The sequence below is a fragment of the Pseudophryne corroboree genome, chromosome 2, assembly GCF_028390025.1.
Source record: "Pseudophryne corroboree isolate aPseCor3 chromosome 2, aPseCor3.hap2, whole genome shotgun sequence".
In the NCBI taxonomy this organism is placed as follows: domain Eukaryota; kingdom Metazoa; phylum Chordata; class Amphibia; order Anura; family Myobatrachidae; genus Pseudophryne; species Pseudophryne corroboree.
In genome coordinates this window covers 480505590-480525675 of record NC_086445.1, presented here as the reverse complement: position 1 = coordinate 480525675, position 20086 = coordinate 480505590, and the positions used below count along the sequence as shown (strand labels likewise).

At 44.5% G+C, this 20086-nt stretch overlaps 1 protein-coding gene across 2 annotated transcripts in view; it reads right to left on the bottom strand.

The window, feature by feature from the left end:
* Nucleotides 1-20086, bottom strand: part of LOC135029510 (multidrug and toxin extrusion protein 2-like) — a 220671-nt gene that overhangs the window by 96627 nt on the left and 103958 nt on the right. For both annotated transcript variants that reach the window (XM_063953858.1, XM_063953859.1), the window contains exons 7-8: nucleotides 11953-12066; nucleotides 5174-5241 (exon numbers count right to left, since the gene is read on the bottom strand). In XM_063953858.1, coding sequence (XP_063809928.1) covers nucleotides 5174-5241; nucleotides 11953-12066 — 182 coding nt within the window. The remainder of the gene's footprint in view (nucleotides 1-5173; nucleotides 5242-11952; nucleotides 12067-20086) is intronic.

Below are 20086 nucleotides of genomic sequence, written 5' to 3'. Positions count from 1 at the left end.
AATCGGCGACTGTTTATTTAAACTCACATAGTTTACGACTGCATTTATAACGATTGTTTCTTATCCTCATCTCTACAACCTCCAGGTAATGACACACATAGTCGATAGGGAATATAGACACATATATCAGCATTCACATGTTCCCCCCCTTCATGTATCATCAACTAAATGTGCTCCCCATTTGTTGCAACCAAAAGCCGAAAAAAGCTCGGTAGAGTTTGACAGCCCATCCACAGATCCCTGACACGGGATAAGAAGGATTCAAATGTATACTTCGCAATACCTCAAAGCTTGATTTAAAACACGTACGGCACGATGATACATGACCCCTCAAACATGGATTCATACACACATGCTTCTACTATCTCACTAGGTCATACCTTTTTCCCACCTTCTCCTCTCCTCCCTTCACCCAATCATAAAAAAGGTATTTACATGATGACATATATTTTTCTGTTTTGTTTTGGAAGTGGCAGTTATTGATGACTGCCAAAGGGTGGACTGTCAAAGTCGGAAAAATATCATGCTACACGTTGCCATATATTCACCCCATGCGCTTGCCCGCTGCACGTACACATTCTCTCCCGTGCGTGCGCATATTCGCAGTTGCGTGACGGCGCCTCCTCTGCCATGCGCTAGAGCGCGTGGTATGTGCATTTATGGTAGAGTTTGTGTGCGTCTAGAGGGCGACTCAAATGTTACATAGTAAATCCAAATAGTATGTTTTATAGGTAATGTTCCCCTTAATAATAACTGAAAGTTTGTTTATTGTAACTGGTCGCTGGACAGAGGAGTTCCTCTTTGCATGATACGAAGGGTCAGACAGGGTTTGAGCAGTGGTGTTTGGTACCTAACTAAAGAACATTTTATTAGAAACAATCCGGTGCTGGTTAGGTAAAGATTAATCGCTCCTGCGTATAGTTATGTCTATTAGTAGTTTCTGGACATTTGCTATATTTGCGGTTCATTATCCATGCGGCGGGAATCCTGAGATTCCCTCCCACCTGAGCAGTTCGATATAGTCACAGCCCACCTGTTCAAACTAACCTATGACCTTTTGTTATAATGCGGGGAGACATTCCTGTGTCCAATGAACAATGAGATTATAGGTCCCTTTGTAGTGTACTGTACGCAGTGTATATAAGAACAGCCAGCCTGGCCAGCTCAGTCTTCTCTCCACAACGGTTTTCATCATTGACTAACTAGAGAGCTGGTACTAGGACTGCGCAGTGATAGTTCCCAGTGTGTAAGTTATTCTCTGTAACCAACTTATTCTCTGTTTGTATTTGCCATACTATCTCTCTCTCTCTGTTATTGTTAAACTGTTGTATATTGTATATGTGTAGTTATTCTGCTTAGATATTGATGTTAGCCTGTAGTGTATGAACTGTTAACGGTTTTCCCCTTTTCACATAGCTAGATATTGTTAGTAAAGGTGTTGGAACCTTAGCAAGGTATTGTGTGTTTATTACATTACTGAGGGTACTCGGAGCGTCTCAATCGCTCAAGCAGCTTTTGTATTAACAAGGTTAAGCAGCGTTATATCGCTACAGTATTTCAGTAGCAAGGTTTACAGTACAAACTCAATCTTTCAGTGTGTTGCATACAAGGTTTACTGAGTGTCATCCCGTGAGCGTCTGCGCCGCTCGTGTTCCCTTCGTGGTCACGAGCGTCCGCTACGCTGGTAGCGTAGCATTACGGTAGTCGGCCGCCTATAGCGTGCTCGACACCAAGCGTTAAGCTGTGAGCGAGCGTGCAGCATGTGCGTCTCGACCACGGCTAAGCGTCTGCTACACTAAGTGCGTACCCTTATGGTACCCCATACGCCAATTGCGTACTGAGTCTCTTACCCACATATAGTAAATGTTATAAGATAAATATTTAGTTTTATCACACCATACGGTACACATACAATTCTTTAGCAGGGCAGACTCAATTGAAATGGCTACCGCCTGTGACTCCTCGCCCAATGGAGGCCCTCGGCTATGGAGCAAGTAACAGCACAGATTTGGTAGGTCACGGGGCAATGCTGAAGGAGCGTCAGAATCCCCTAGCTAAAATACACAGGGGTGATACGGATAAGTGAGGTCATTGCACATAACGATATACCGCAAAATTCCCCATGGTTTTGATTATGCCTTTTCTTAGAACACGGTATTTTCCACTGCCTCACCCTACCCCCATCCCACTTTCCCCTTCCCCCCTGGGAGCCTGCAAAGTACATGCAGTAGACAGGGAGGGAGTTCCGATCAGGTTACAAGACATGTGCAACAGTATACTACTGTATGTAGGAAAATCCCCCGCCCACTCTGATTTATGTGAAACCTGTGTGCACCCTTCCATTGAATGTATAACAAAGAAAAAAAATAATAATAAAGTGAATGTTACAGGAACACATTAAAAAAAGGTTGGCACTTCCTTCCCATTGGTGTTGGTTTATGCCTTAGGGGACTCGGACGCTAATACTTGTATTTCAAAAGCACAGTATTTTCCACCGCCTCTCCCTACCCCCATCGCCCTTCCCCCCTGGGAGCCTGCACAGGTCATGCAGTGGACAGGGAGGGAGTTCAGGTCAGGTACAATACACAAATGCCAACGATCTACAGTACTGTGTTGCTCAGTTAGTTGCGTCGGAATACACTAATTTATACTCATTACCGCTGTGTATTTGTATATAGCGGAATGAATCGCTGCTGCAGATTTACTTTGATTTATGTGAAACCTGTGTGCACCCTTTCATTGAATGTATAATAAAGAAAAAATAATAATAAGGTGAATGTCACGGGAACACATAAAAAAAAAGGTTGGCACTTTGGGACTCTCAGCATGGGAGGTGGGAGCCTTCATCGCTAGGTTGGTATGGAAGGGGAGACAATTAGCTACCGGAGGGTACCAACCCCAAGTTTATGTGACCCCCACAAGGCTCATGGCAAGCGTCGGAACCCATGGTGGGTCTGAATTAACGGGCCCATTATAGTCTATGGGAAAATGGGTCCACTTTGCGTACTGATATCTCTGGTTCTGGGTGTCCCAGAGACTCAGGACTGGTACCATACAAAAGAGGAGACTCTTGGGGTTCGGGGCAGACCAACCACTAGTTTATGTAACACTGGAAAGGGAAACGGGAAGCAACCGTGTTTTGGGTCCCCTCCAGTTGTCCGCCTAGCTTGCACAGGATGCAGGGTTTCTGGCTAGATAGGAAATACTGTACAGAAATGCTAAGCATGGTAATTTGACATCCAGGAACATAGGGAGGAGTTTTTATCTCTCTCCATTATATTAGAAAAATTACACTTGCCACTGTACGTTACATGCTGTTCGTGCTAATTAGTACACTAGTAGAACATACTGTACAGAGATACTAAGTACAGTGATTTGTCATCCAGGAATTTAGGGAGGAGCTATAATCTCTCTCCATTGTGATCTTTCTAAGTATAATGGAGAGAGATAAAAGCTTCTCCCTAAGTTCCTGGGTACCAAATTACCGTCCTTAGTATCTCTGTACTCTATGTTCTATTAGGGTACTAATTAGCACGAACAGCTTGTAACGTACAGCAGCAAGTTTAATCTTTCTATGTATAATGGAGAGAGATAAAAGCTCCTCAGTAAGTTCCTGGATGCCAAATCACCGTACTTAGTATCTCTGTACAGTATGTTCTCTTAGGGTACTAATTAGCTGTGTGTGCTTGTTCACGGGAACACATAAAAAAAAAAGGTTGGCACTTCCTTCCCATTGGTGTTGGTTTATGCCTTAGGGGACTCAGACGCTCGCATTTGTAAAGCACGGTATGTTCCACCACCTCCTGCTAGCCCATCGCCCTTCCCCCCTGGGAGCCTGCACAGATCATGCAGTGGACAGGGAGGGAATTCAGGTCTAGTGCAATACACAAACGCCGAAGATCTGCAGTACTGTTTTGCTCACTCAGAATACACTCATTTCTACTCATTACCGCTGTGTAGATGCATTTAGCTTAAAGAATCGCTCCTGCAGATCTACTCTGATTTATGTGAAACTTGTGTGCATCCTTCCATTGGATGTATTAGAGAGAAAAAAAATATTAAAGAGAATGTCACGGGAACACATAAAAAAAAAGGTTGGCACTTCCTTCCCATTGGTGTAGGTTTATGCCATAGGGGACTCGGACGCTCATATAATTACATTTCAAAGGCACGGTATTTTCCATCGTCTCCCCCTACCCCCATCGCCTTTCCCCCCTGGGAGCCTGCACAGATCATGCAGTAGACAGGGAGGGAATTCAGGTCCTGTGCAATACACAAACGCCGAAGATCTACTGTACTGTTTTGCTCAATTCGTTGCGTCAGAATACACTCATTTCTACTCATTGCCGCTGTGTAATTGCATTTAGCGTAAAGAATCGCTCCTGCAGATGTACTCTGATCTATATGTAACTTGTGTGCACCTTTCCATTGACTGTCTTACAATGAAAATAAAATAATACAGTATATTATTACAATTTAAAAAAAAAAAGGCACATCAGGTCTCGAACCCTGGACCCCCAGCGTGGGAGGTGGGAGCCTTCATCGCTAGCCCACAACGCCTCATGAGAGATTCCCAATGTCATGTGTAAAAGTGCAGCAAACAGCGCCCGGCCCCCTCCCCATTGGTGTTGGTTTATGCCTTAGGGGACTCAGACGCTCGCATTTGTAAAGCACGGTATTTTCCACCGCCTCCCGCTAGCCCACCATTCCCATTATGCCTTAGGGAACTCAGACGCTCATGTACTGTACATGTATTTTAAAAGCACAGTGTAGGTCACCATCTTTTTCCACCGCCTCCCGTTACGCCTACAGTATTAACATTACAGTCGTCACTGACCAATTGCCAGAGCTGTAGATCAATCCGCCACTATACTGTACGATCGAAAGTACTGGATTAGTGGAGCATTAGCCACCCAGTGGTTGAGATGTGTAATGCATGCTGAGTATCTAGAATCGCCTCAATGCGCCTGCCTGTGATTAAACTCAGCTATCGCCTTAGCGTGACTAAACGTCCGTCTTGGCGGAGAATCGGTCAAGATAAAGGTGGCTACATCTGTATAAAGGTTGCCATTAACAACTATAAAAACCTAGAGAGTGAAGTTGCTTTTATAAGATTAAGAGATTTTCTCAGTGTATAACACTGCCTGCTTCAAGGACAACATAAAGGACTTACCACGCAAGCAAGAGTGGCCAACTGTAGGATTATGGCCTGTGCACCAAGCTCCACAACATTAATGAGACCTAAAGAGAAATGAAAACAGGATTTTAATACCTACCGGTAAATCCTTTTCTCCTAGTCCGTAGAGGATGCTGGTGTCCATTTCATGACCATGGGGTATAGACGGTTCCGCATGAGCCATGGGCACTTTAAGACTTTTCAAGGGTGTGAACTGGCTCCTCCCTCTATGCCCCTCCTCCAGACCTCAGTTATAGGAACTGTGCCCAGGGAGACGGACATTTCGAGGAAAGGATTTACTTTTATACTAATGGTGAGATTCATACCAGCTCACACCTCAACCATGCCGAACAACATGGCATTCAACATAACACACGCCAACAGGCATGAACCATTTACAGCAACATGCTGAAAACAACCCCAACTCAGACACCCACCTTGCAGATGCCAAGGCCAAAGCATACCCACTTTTCAAGTGAGAAACTTCAATTCTATCTCCTGCAGAGGTTCAAACCAATCTGACTGAAGGATCTGCAACACCCCATTAAGGTCCCATGGTGCCACTGGAGGCACAAATGGAGGCTGGATGTGCAGAACCCCTTTCACGAACGTCTGAACTTCTGGAAAGGAGGCCAATTGTTTTTGAAAGAAAACTGATAAGGCTGAAACCTGGACCTTGATTGACCCCAATCTAAGGCCCGCATCCACACCAGCCTGCAGAAAATGGAGAAAACGTCCCAACTCAAACTCTTCCGTAGTAGCATTCTTGGATTCACACCAAGACACATATTTTCTCCAAATATGGTGGTAATGTTTGGACGTTACTCCTTTCCTGGCCTGAATAAGAGTGGGGATGACTTCCTTGGGAATACCCTTTCAGGCTAGGATCTGGCGCTCAACAGCCATGCCATCAAACATAGCCGCGGTAAGTCTTGATACACACACGGCCCCTGCTGTAGTAGGTCCTCTCGAGGAGGAAGAGGCCGAGGATCTTCTATGAGCAACTCCTGAAGATCTGGATACCAAGCCATCCTTGGCCAGTCTGGGGCAATGAAGATTGCTCGAACTCTTGTTCTTCTTATTATTTTGAGAACTTTTGGAATCAGTGGAAGTGGAGGGAAAACATATACCGACCGAAACACCCACTGGGTCACCAGTGCATCCACTGCTATTGCTTGAGGGTCTCTCGACCTGGAACAATATCTCTGAAGCTTTTTGTTTAGACAAGATGCCATCATGTCTACTTGAGGAACTCCCCAAAGACTTGTCACCTCTGCGAAGACTTCTTGGTGGAGGCCCCACTCTCCTGTATGGAGATCGTGTCTGCTGAGGAAGTCTGCTTCCCAGTTGTTCACTCCCGGAATGAAAATAGCTGACAGAGCTCTTACATGTCTTTCTGCCCAGAGGAGAATCCTTGTCACCTCTGCCATTGCCGCTCTGCTTTTCGTTTCGCCTTGCCTGTTTATGTACGCGACTGCTGTTACATTGTCCGACTGGATCTGCACGGTATGATCTTGAAGATGTACCGCTTGTAGAAGGCCGTTGTAAATGGCTCTCAATTCCAGAACGTTTATGTGAAGGCAGGCTTCCTGACTTGACCATTTTCCTTGGAAGCTTTTCCCCCTGTGTGACAGCTCCCCTGCCTCGGAGACTTGCATCTGTGGTTATTAGGACCCAGTCGTGAATACCAAACCTGCGTCCCTCTAGTAGGTGAGAACTTTGTAGCCACCACAGGAGCGAAATCCTGGCTTTGGGGGACAGAATTATTCCGGTGCATGTGTAGGTGGGATCCGGACCACTTGTCCAACAGGTCCCACTGGAATACTCTACCATTTTCCCCAACAACCGAATGCATTGATGGATCGACACGCTTGTTGGTTTCAATATTTGTTTGACCATTTTCTGGATTTCCAGAGCCTTTTCCACTGGAAGAAATACTCTCCATACTTCTGTGTCCAGAATCATCCTTAAAAAGGACAATCTTGTCGTCGGTTTCAACTGCGACTTTGGAAAATTCATGATCCAACCGTGTTGTTGGAGTACTGACAGGGAGAGTGCGATGTTCTGCACCAACTGTTCCCTGGATCTCACTTTTATCAGGAGATCGTCCAGATAAGAAATTATATTGACTCCTTTTTGCAGAAGGAGGACCATCATCTCCGCCATCACCTTGGTGAATACCCTCGGTGCCATGGAGAGTCCAAACGGCAATGTCTGGAACTGGTTATGGCAATCCTGTACTGCGAATCTCAGATAAGCTTGGTGAGGAGGATAAATGGGAACATGCAAGTAAGCATCCTTTATGTCTACTGACACCACGAAGTCCCCCTTCTCCAGACTGGAAATCACTCCCTCAGGGCTTCCATCTTGAACTTGAACCTTTTCAGGTAGAGATTCAGATTTTTCAGGTTTAAAATCGGTCTGACCGAGCCGTCCGGCTTCGGAACTACGAAGGGGCTTGAATAAAAACCTTCTCCTTGCTGTGACAAGGGTACCAGGACAATGACCTGATCCTGACATAATTTTTGAATTGCCGTTGTTACTGCCTCTCTTTCTGGAAGAGAAGCTGGCAAGGTCGATTTGAAAAATCGGCATGGGGGACGTCTTGAAACTCTAGTTTGTACCCATGGGACACTAATTGTAATACCCATGGGTCCAGGCCAGATTGAATCCAAATTTGACAGAAAGTTTCAGACGTGCTCCCACCCGAGCGGACTCCCGCAAGGGAGCCCCAGCGTCATGCTGCAGATTTGGCAGAAGCAGGGCTGGACTTCTGCTCCTGCGATCCGGGAGACGCTGCGGATTTCTTTCCTTTTCCTATTCCCCTACCTGCAAAAAAGGGTGAACCTTTGGCCTTTTTGTATTTGTTGGCACTGCATGTGAGAGTGATGTGTCTTTTTCGCCGGTGTAGGAGCAAAAGGCAAGAATGTCGACTTACCTGCGGTAGCCGCCGAGACTAACGCATCCAGCCCATCACCAAACAAGGCCTCACCTTTATACGGGAGAACCTCCATATTTCTTTTGGAATCTGCATCAGCATTCCACTGGCGAATCCACAACGCCCTCCGAGCCGATACTGCCATGGTAGCGGTTCTTGATCCCAAGAGACCAATATATTTCATGGTTTCTAGTACGTACGCAGCAGCGTCTTTGATATGACCTAACGTTAGGAGTTTCTCGTCTCCATCTATTGTGTCAATGTCTAATGACAAGTTTTCTGACCACTTCTCAATAGCACTACTCACCCACACACAGACAATGGTAGGCCTGAGTAGTGTACCATTAGCCACATCAATAGATCACCTCACTCACTTGCACCTGTCGGCTCCTTAAGTGAAGACATTCCAGGCGCAGGGAGAAACACCTTTTCTCTTTTATGACAGGGCCCTGTCTAAAATGCGGGGTGACTCCCACCTTTTGGAAAAAGGTAAGCTGCCTGAATTCCTTTTGGGAATCTGAAATTTCTTTTCAGGTTAAATCAGACTCCCTCCAAGAGACTGTTCAACTCCTGAGGTGGAGGGAAAATTACATTACTTCTTGTCGAAGTCAAAAATATTACATAGAAAGAACATACAAACTCTACACACATATAAGTCGCTATACTTGCAAATACGCGCAGCGAGCACAGCAATATATGGTAACACATGCATTTACACGGAAATGCCACAGAGATGGATTCGACACTTATTTCATACAGTACATAATTATAATAATATCAAGCGCCAGACATCATAATGATTTAAAATTATATAATGAAGTAATGTCATGTATGGGTATTATTTGAATGAAGCAAGATAGGCCTGTCATATTTGGTATTAAATCAAGCAGATTAATGTGTAGATTCATTTGATACTTGTTATTAAGTTGTAGGACACTGCAACAAATAGTTATGATTAAATGTATGAAAGCTAAAATCACTCTTATTAGGACAGTGGACAGGAAGCTCAGGCCAGCCCCTTTTGATGTCTTCAAGGCTGAACCTGTTTAGCATACGAACAGACTAGTGACTCATCATGAATGAGAAAGTTCCCTCCCCCAAAACTAGATAACACATTGCTGATCACATAGGAGGCAGTTGCTGTTTTTTCCCCAGACGATGATGGAGATGCTGTCTGCCCAGTTCCTGCATGATTTTACAGAGAGAGAGAGTGATATGGAGGGACAAATTTATATGAGAAAGATATGGTAATTGTATCGCTGTAACTGTATGTAACTGTATGTATTAACTGCTTACTGTATGAGTTGTAACCATGTAACTATAGGTATACTGTACATTGTAATATATTGAATCCATATCCTTTTAATAACAAATATATACATCAATGAGCTTTGGAACTCAGATAATGTGTGGGTGTATTGTTTTCTCTTATGGTATGCAGTGTTTCGCTATGTATAGCGCACATTCATGGCACATGGTAATAAGAGGTGCAGGCGTTAACAATATATATTAGAGCGGGCATTTTAAATATTTGTTAGAAAGCAATTTGGTATTTACATTCTTTACTAAAGTAAACCCTCTCCTTGTGGTAAACGAGGGGCTTCGTAACTTCTAACACAACCTTTATAGCTAAAACATGTTTTGAATTATTTTTTGCTAATTTAGGACCTATTCCCCAGAATCACTAGTGTCAACACAGGAAACAGAGTCCGTGTTGGTATCAGTTTGTACTACTTGTGCAAATTTATATGTGACCCAGAGGGGTCCCTGTGGATGAAAGGCAGAACTATTAAAAATCACGTCTTCAACAGATTATATTCAGTTTTCCGTATGAGATTCAGTAGTGATTCACACTATCATGTAACCTTTCACCGAGTCAGGCTCTTGGTGTCATATTACACCTCTGTGTCTCTAACATGTCTTCCACAGAGGAAGAGATTCCCTGCCACAGACATGTCACACACGTGCACAACCACACCACAGACACTCCGGGATTTATAGGGGACAGACCCACAGTAAAATCTGTCAGAGGGACACAGATTGGATTTGCCAGTTCACAACCCAGCGCCAGTAACACAATGTCTGTGAACACAAAATGCCCACTGACATGCAGCGCTTTTATAATGCTAATCACACAATTATATAGCACCAAATTCACTGTGGCCCCCCCTGTTTTGCACCCTGATACTTGTTCAGTAGTGGAGGAGGAACAGCGTTGTCTCTGCAGCCTGAGGAGAGAGAGAAAATGGCGCTGAGCAGTGAGCTGGTTGACTGAGGAGGAAGCTCCACTCTTCAATGGTGTGTTTCTCCTCAGCTTTTATGAGGTAATTTTTTATACTGGCGGGGGTAGGACTGTGCCTCAGCAACTTATGCCCCTTATTTATGCCAGTTTCCATAGGTTTCATGCTGCCCAGGGTACCCTTCCCCCGCGCCCTACAATGCCTGTGTATGTGTAGGCAACATGGCGCGCTGCGCTCCCACCAGCCGCGCGGTACCGTTAGCCGTCACTTTCTTGATTGAAGATCTGTCTTCTAACACTCACCTGTCTTCTGACTTCTGGCTCTGTGAGGGGGGTGACGGCGTGCTGTGGGAGTGAACATCTAGGCACGACTAGCGTTCAGTTCCCTTCAGGAGCTAATGGTGTCCTGTCAGCCAGAAGCAGAGCCATGAAACTCTTTAGGAAGTTGGTTCCTACCTCTGCCCCCTCAGTCCCACAAAGCAGGGAGACTGTTGCCAGCAGTTCTCCCTGAAAATAAAAAACCTAACATAAGTCTTTTCAGAGAAACTCAGTAGAGCTCCTCTAGAGTGCATCCAGTCTGCCTGGGCACATTTCTAAAACTGAGGTCTGGAGGAGGAGCATAGAGGGAGGAGCCAGTTCACACCCTTGAAAAGTCTTAAAGTACCCATGGCTCCTGCGGAAGTCTATACCCCATGGTCATGAAATGGAACCCAGCATCCTCTAGGACGTATGAGAAAACAATATAGCACAAAATGCTAAACAAAGTATTAAGGACCACTAAACTCTAAATGAATAATATTTCATTACACCCATCCTGTCATTATTGTTAACAGTTATTTGTACAGCGCACACATATTACACAGCACTTTGCAGGGAACAGTTAGTCAGTCACATCAGTCCCTGTCCCAGTGGAGCTTACAATCTACATTCCCTACCACATGTACACGCATACATTACACACTAGGGTTCATTTTTGTCAAAAGCCAATTTACCTAAATGTGTATTTATGGATTGTGGGAGGAAAATGGAGTACCAGGAGGAAAGCCAAACAAGCACATGTAAAACATACTAATTCCACACAGATAGGGGGCTGGTTGAAAATGACCTCAGTGCTGTGAGGCAACAAAACTGCCACTGTGTATATGCTACAACCTCTGCAATCTTAAGGTAGATGCTAGAATCAAGTGGCCTAAAGGACCTATGACATCAGGGGGAGGAGCCACGTCACCAGGGGGAGGAGCTAGGCCAGCAGGATAGTTCTTCTACTATCCACGCCACCAACTACTACCTTTAGTAACCCGGTGGCAAGCGAAGCAAACCCGCGAGGGTATATTTCGGGTACACTGTTCGGGCATGGCTCCTCCCCCTGGTGACGTGGCTCCTTCCCCTGGTGACGTCAGAGGTCCCTTACCCAACTTGGAATTAGAACTATCCGCAATCTTAAGCCCCATTGTGTATGGCATAAAACAGAAGCACACTTGTAGTGGGAAGAAGGGCAGCAGAACTGTATGCTCACCTGACTAATTAAAATGCCCTCAGCCCTTAAACCAGAAGGGGAGAGGAGAAGACTATTGGTAGAAATAGTACATAGGGACCAACCTGCTATGAATACTCCAATTTCAAAGCTCCACCATTCAATGCAAATACTAAGCATGCTTGGTATGGCCAGGCGTACAAAGGCGCCCCATTCCTGCAAACAATCTCTGGACCAACCTAAAACAGAAATACATTGAGAAAATAAATTATATATATATATATATATATATATATATATATATGATACCAATTTGGGAAAGTGACAAATATAAAACCCACAGTTCAATAACCAAATGTTTTTGCCAAATAAATTGCTATCCAAATGAATAAGCACACATCTACGATAATTTTCCCTTGCCATTCCCTTTCAAAGTACAAAGTGGTAGATTATACAGTTAATTTAGCAAAAGTACTGTTCAAAAAGACAGTGAGATTTCAAGTCACCAAACAATATTAATATTATGGGGGGAAGTCAATTACTGCTGAAATCTTTTACCCGATTTTTGGTCGATGTTCACTATCCGTTTTTGGATGAAAACTCATAGAATCCGGGATCAGCTCCTGGACCCATGTGTTTTTGCAACCAAGAAAGCTAACAGGGGTCATTTAGAACCAATTTTTTTTCTCTTGCCCTGGGTAGATGAAGCAAAAATCCCCAATCAGTGCCGTCTTTTGGGGCTAATTGAATAATCCCCGGAGGGTCAATTAGCCAGCGGTAAATTACTGCGTATAATTGAATTCCCCTGTGTCAAAGTCGAAAAATATAGCGACCTATGATGCCTTGTACTAACCCCAATGCACGTGCCCGCTGCTCGCGCACCGATCCCCCCGTGCGTATGCATCCCCTCAGGTCGCGTAGGGGACGCTCTGACATCGCCTGCGAAGGGAGATGGGTATTTACGGCGGTGTTTGTGTGCGACTAGCGAGCGACTCGATCGCTACATATTTAACCAATATAATGCGTTTTATAGTTAATATTCCCCTTAATAATGTCAGCAAGTATGGTAAGTTTAAAACGGTTCTTGGACCTGAGAAATTCTCCTTTACATGCTGGGAGAGTTCAGATAAAGGTTGGAGGGTAGTATTTGGTGTCCAGCTGTGGGGTATTGAAGAAGTGTTGTGTCTATGACAGTTGGGAGGGATTCGCATAGTTCCTGCTCATGGTTATGCACAGAAGTAGAACATAAGATTAATTGCATTCAGAATAAATTACACAAATGCAGGGTGGGGGACTGGAATTCAGTCACCTCTTTCACACAGACCGAAAACAAATAGCCTTACTTACACTAAGCTTTGAGATTCTATGAAGAGGGCTTATACCTTTGTTTATGAATAGGTCCAGGTTTCTCTCCAGAATAATGAGTGCTGAGATGTCATTGTCTCAACTGAAAGAGGTGACCAGAGGGTAAACAAAGCACAGAGACAGAGTTTGTTTGGAAGATCCAAACAATAGGTTTCCCCAATACAATCAAGAGAGGAATTTAGAATACTGACAAGTCCTAGCCATCGCCCATTTCTTGAACTAACCAATGATCCCAGGTGCAATACATGTCCCACCCCCTAACCAATGAAAAGAGGACACATAGTATCTATTGAAGTATGTCTTGAGCTAGTACATAAATATAGTTTGAAATAGGCTTGGGGACACAAGAGTCTTCTCTCCACAACGGTTTTCATCATTGACTAACCCAGAGCTGGTAACCAGGACATGCGCAGCGAATCACTCCCCAGTGTGTAAGTACTCTCTCTGTGACCATTCTTAATCTCTGATTGTAATTGTGCCACGATCTCTCTCTCTCTCTCTCTCTCATTGTATGTTATTGTTTGCTATTGTGCTGCTATTGTGTATTTATGTGTAGTTATTTTGTTAGATATTGATGTTAGCTTGTAGTGTATGAATTGTCAACTGTATTTCCCCTTTTAATATAACTTAATCCTGTTAGTAAAGAGTTTGGAGCCTCAGCAGGGTGTCTGTGTCTCTCTAGCTAGTACAAAGGGTTTCTGAGTATCTCAATTGCTCAAACAGCTTGCATACTCACAAAGGTTCAGTGTTATACCATTATAGTACCACGGTATTAAGGTTTACAGTGTAAGCATATTCTGTGTTTAAAGTTTATAAAGATTACTGTCTGTGTGTATGCTCGCTGTGGGTATTCCGTACACCCAGCACAGAGTGTGTACTTAATTTGCGTACCACGTGCGAGGTCTTCATACGCAAATAGTGTACGGAGTGCGTAGCATGTGCACGTGGTTTAGCAGCCATTACGGCTACACGGTATTAGTATATAGCTAATGTTAAAAGGTAGATATCTGACTCTATCAATTGGGACCTCGTCCTCCCTCCACATATCCACACTAGTGCAAACAGACTTTATCTGTCAGCAAAGGGCGGGAAAGCAGTGTCCTTTCGTATCCGTATTGGTGGTGAGGGATACAGTGGTGCTGACTAGATAAGCGTCTGTTACGCTACGCTGTAGGAGTGCTGGGGTGGAATCCGGAACCGGAAGGTAGGAAGGTAAGAACAATACGCTATTATCTTTTAAAACTGTTTATTTCTGTTTTGCGTACGCACACACGCATGCACGCACACACCTGTATTTCTTTTCAATTGTGTAGTTTCACGTCTCACTCTCCTGTTTGCCATTTATAATTGATAACGTGCTGAGAAAGAGTGGTTGCTATTGGTAAGTTAAAAGTAAAAATAATACGTTAAGGAGTAATTTGTAAAACACGCACACGGCTTGCCTAAGATACAAGGAAGTTCTGTGTGGTGTTCAGTAGATGATTACAGTTAAAGATCATTTACATTGATATAAACGTGTTAATTGTATTTCTGTGGACATATCTGGCCTGCGTACACGTGTCTCTAACAAGGGACAGGGCGAACGTACGCGACGCAAGGGTCGACGCACGGAGCGTATATTACGCAACGGAAGCGTACGGATACGCCCACGTAATACAAATCACACGATAGTATTGTTTTAGTAGGCAATAAGGAGGAAATGCGATAATAGCGCAAATCAGTCTCAGTGTCCAAAATTTTAAGCTAATAGATCCTTCTCTAGTTGCAACTCCTCTGGACTAGACTGCGATACTGAATGAAAGGGATTTCTGCGCAGAAACGAAAGTAAAGAGTACATGAGGTGAAAGAGTGTGTATATATATATATATAAGTTTCTAATTTTTGGGGTTGAACCACAGGAAATCATCGAGTTCTCGTGAGGTACATACGTGTAAGTGACTGCACGGTGGCTTGGGAGGCATCCCTTGTTAAACATATTAATAAGAGCATTAGAGTATAGCAGACCAGGAGGTCTACTGTAGCACAGACCAGGAGGTCCAGACAGACCAGGAGGTCTAGGTACAGCAGACTAAGAAGTCCGCTATAGATAAAGAGTAAAGGAGCACAACACCAGGAAGGGTTGGTGCGGTACCCATATAGGCCATTAAGCTCTGGCTGAAGGAATTCGCAGCCACAATTTTCGATTCCACTGGTCGCTCCGCACATAAGATTAGTTGCTTATGTGCAGAACGATGTACCGCACGTAATTGTGTGCATTAGTTAGTAACTTGACCCAGTACCATTTGCGTACGCTAGAGGGGTCATAAACGCTATTTGTACATTCTAACATGATTTGTGTAATTTTTTTATTTTAAGGGAGGTTCGCTGGTCACTCGGGAATTCTCTAACAACCAATAGTTACTGGAAAGGGTTAAGTGCTCTTCGGATCACACCCACATGTTCCAGTAAATAGAGGTTCAGGTCGCAGGGGCCCTAGGTTGAGTACGCCAGCGCTAGGGCAGTGTGTGGGCGTATTGGTCGACGTGGGCGAGTGAGTGGAGTACTCGGTAAACTTCCGCCGCCGGCCTACCCCGGACATCTTGGTTTTTGTAAGGGTTCACTGAAAACCCTGATTAAGGTCAGAGGTAGTGCAACACCTGCAAAGATGGGGGCCAGTTGTTCAGGTAGGGGGTGATCAACCTCGGTTCGGGTTGACTTAGTAAACCGGCCAATAGAGTCGGCAAGGATAACGTGTGATACAGACCGGGAAGTCCGAAATGGATCACACACAAAGGTCAATGAATGGGAAAGAATGACTGTGCATGACGGGGAAAAGTTCACACGGGTAGGCAGTTTTAGTCCCGAGGTGTTACAAAATCTAAGGAGAAGGATATGTCTCATTAAATCTGTAAAGAGACGGATCCAACATTATGATTGTTTACAGTTATGGCAACAGGAAGGTGAGAGACAAGGAGGATTGGCTTGCACAGCTGACTCTCACTGTGGTAAGAAAAATATGGCAACGAGAGAAAAAATGGTTACAGAGAGTGGCACACTGGTGTATGATAAAAATGCACTTAGCAACTGTATTAATAATTATGGTAGTAGTAAATGTAACAATGATAAAAGTAAAACTGTTAAATGTACAACTGTTAACCTGTGCAAGTCGCACCCCATGTTAAACTTCCCTCAGGATTACCAGCAAGAAAGTGAGCCCAGCACGATGTCGGCACCTTTTCCAGCAGCCATCACACAAGACATCCAGGTGGACGCGACCAATTCGGTAAAGGCAATAATCAAACCCCCTAACGGAGGGTCAGGTGAGGTCGTGTCCACAGGTACGTACGGTGTTATATATCACGCACAAACAAATGTACCTCATATTGTAGAACCAGCACAAGATGGTGTAATTGAGTTTAATCCTGTCAGGGTGATCACAGTCCCCAATGGGAAGACTGACGCACAGGGAACCATTCCCGTCAGGGACAGTGCAATGCGCCGTCCTTGGTCCCGGATGGAATTGAGGTCAATTATGTCTGAATTTCCTGATCCTAGGAAAGATCTAGTTGCATGTCAAAGGTTCATTAAAGAACTAGGAAACTCCACAGAACCCACCAACAAAGATTGGCGGACAGTGCTGAGGGCATGTTTGCCCTCCAGTGTTGACCCTGCGAAATTTATTACTGATTGTCAATTAGACACGGAAGTACCTCAAACGGAGGAAAACAATCAGGAATGTATTAAACAGATCAACCGACAGTTAGGAGTATATTTCCCAGCCGTTGTCGAGTGGAACGAAATCTTCTCCATAAGACAAAACGAAGGGGAAAGTACTTCTAATTATTTCCATTGGGCATTGCAGGACATGACTAGGTATACAGGTATAGAAAACATCGAAACAAGTGCACCGCACAGAGAAGTAGCAGTATTTGTGTTAATGAATGGTTTGAGGGAGGTATTGAGGACAAGGGTACAGACCACCAACCCAAGCTGGAGAAATATCTCGGTGGCTGCATTAAGAAAGTCCGCTGTTGGGCATGAGCAAAACATCAGCAAGCACAGGGAAACACAGAGAAGTAAGGAGCCTCAGATCCCGGTGGGTAAGTCAAAGGTGATAAGGTGTTATAATTGCCAGAAGGAAGGTCATTATGCAAGAGATTGTAGATCAAGAAATTTACAGAAAGTATATCAACCCCCTAGACAACAACATAACCATGGTATCCAAGGAATCAGGGAAGTACAGGGAAAGCGGTTGATGGTGATGAGCATCCAAGCATTTGAGGAGGCATCAAATCAACCAAGACCTCAGGTCACTGGCACTTGGAGGAAGCCCAGGGTTTGTTATCTTTGTAAAAGAGAAGGGCATTATGCCAGCAACTGTAACAGCCCACATAAAGTCAGACCCCCTAGACAAGAACGCGAGCAGAGTTATGACACACGAAATTGTAATCAGGAATCACCTAGGAAGAAGTTTGGGCCGCACCTGTAATATGCAATCAGGAAAGGTGATCATTAGGACTGATAGTAAACCTGAGGTTACAGGTAAGGATATTGGGAGGTCAGTTCCTTGTAGACACAGGAACGGCCGGGTAAACGTTGTAATTTATCTGTAAATGTTTCTTTTCCCCATCTCTGACGTTCATCGGCAGAACTCAAACATCACATAGCTACTTGGTCTTTGCAGAAGTCTACCTAACCCCAGTGTGACCTACCGACATCGGTGTGTCCTGGCCAGGCATAAAAGGGTGGAGTGTGGAAATACTGGTGGGGAGGGGACTGCGCAAAGATACCAATGGATGTGTTGGTGTGACAGCCTGATGGTGAACAGAAGATCTGACAATGTTTTTTGTTTGTTTGTTGTTTAATGTAACATATGTATGAATTGTTCTCTCTCTCGTTTGTTTTTTTCCCCCCTCTTCTCTCCCATGTTCTCATGTTTTAAAGATGGTATGTCACACATCAGTTAGACAAATGGTAATGCAAGATTTTTGCTCCTTACAGAAAGATCGCAGATTTGGAAGGAATATTGGCCCTCATTCCGAGTTGATCGCTCGCAAGGCGATTTTAGCAGAGTTACACACGCTAAGCCGCCGCCTACTGGGAGTGAATCTTAGCTTCTTAAAATTGCGACCGATGTATTCGCAATATTGCGATTACTAACTACTTAGCAGTTTCAGAGTAGCTTCAGACTTACTCTGCCTGTGCGATCAGTTCAGTGCTTGTCGTTCCTGTTTTGACGTCACAAACACACCCAGCGTTCGCCCAGACACTCCCCCGTTTCCCCGGCCACTCCTGCGTTTTTTCCGGAAACGGTAGCGTTTTTTCCCGCACGCCCATAAAACGGCCTGTTGCCGCCCAGTAACACCCATTTCCTGTCAATCACATTACGATCGCCGGAGCGATGAAAAAGCCGTGAGTAAAAATACTATCTCCATTGTAAAATTACTTGGCGCAGTCGCAGTGCGAATATTGCGCATGCGTACTAAGCGGAATTTCACTGCGATGCGATGAAAAATACCGAGCGATCAACTCGGAATGAGGGCCCTTGTATCACCGGAATGTTCGTTTGGAAGACTGAGAGACAGCACCTTTGAGATGACAGCAGAGCAAGAGGAACAACAAGACTAGAGGACATAAGACATCGTAACATTTTTCTTTCCCCTCAAAGAATTTTTTTGTGCCCCCATTACAAATTTCTCTTTCTCCTCCTGTAAGATGGACTCGCACCAAGAGACTGCAGTCCGTGTTTTCCTGTTGACCATGATGTTGACCAGAGCAGTTTGTATCGGTGAGAGTACCAGTGAGGTCGAGAAAGGATCCGGAATGGGTTTCTGATGACTGAGACGGAGGCGTAAATTTCCAATAGAAACACAATCACCGAGCAAAGGCGAGTACCAGAAAATGATCTAGCAGCCATGTTATTTATAGACATTGTGAAGGATTGTTAGCTGAAGAGAACTGCATCTGTAGGTATTGTGACAATATAGTTGAGGATGGGTGCATCAAGAAATGTCAGTCCAGTTTTAATATCCACATGGACCGGCATCCATTGAGTGACTATCACTCCTTAGTGGGTAAAGTGTTAAACCAGACAGACTGTTGGGTATGCTCTCAAGTACCTCAAGGTCATAGCAAATCAGGACTAGTACCATTCCCTTTAACTATAGGAGAGGTACTTGAGCTAAGTGGTGGGAGGCCGGTGGACAAGAGGTTCAATATCTCTAGTCCTCCTAGTTTGAAGCTCCACCAATATCATGTGGATAGGTCCTTAGTGTGCTTTAACATTTCCAATCCCCGAAAGCCGGGAAATTGGGAAGTGTCATGGAGTAATCAAACCATGACCTTTTCATACAGACCCGATAGAATGCCCATAGACACAGAACTTATACGCCAGATAGCCGACCATGGAAAATATTACCGGTATAGGTATACTCTAGGAAGTAGGACCATGCGAGTTGGAGAAGTATCACCAGGATACTGTGCACATATCGTACAACCTGATATGTGTACTAAACAGATGGGAGAATTAGGGTTAGGAGATTTCACATGGAAAATTTGTAACATGATAATGTCACACTCCGTCCCATATGTTCTCCCCGATGATGCATATTTCATATGCGGGAGGAAGGCGTATAAGTGGCTTGCCCCAAACTCAGAGGGATTGTGCTATATTGGAAAAGTACTGCCTGAAGTAATGACTGTATCCCATACCAAAATGAAAGATATTCACCGCGGTGCCCAAGCTCCTTATACTCACACTCACTACGAGCACGTCGTTAAAAGGCACCTGATAGAGAAGACAGAGCATCCGGCCTCTGACCTGATCCATGAATCCACCGGGATTCAATTTCTCCTCGCAATGGATATTACTCGTACCGCCAGGGGAGTGATAAACTTTAGGTATATATCTGCGCT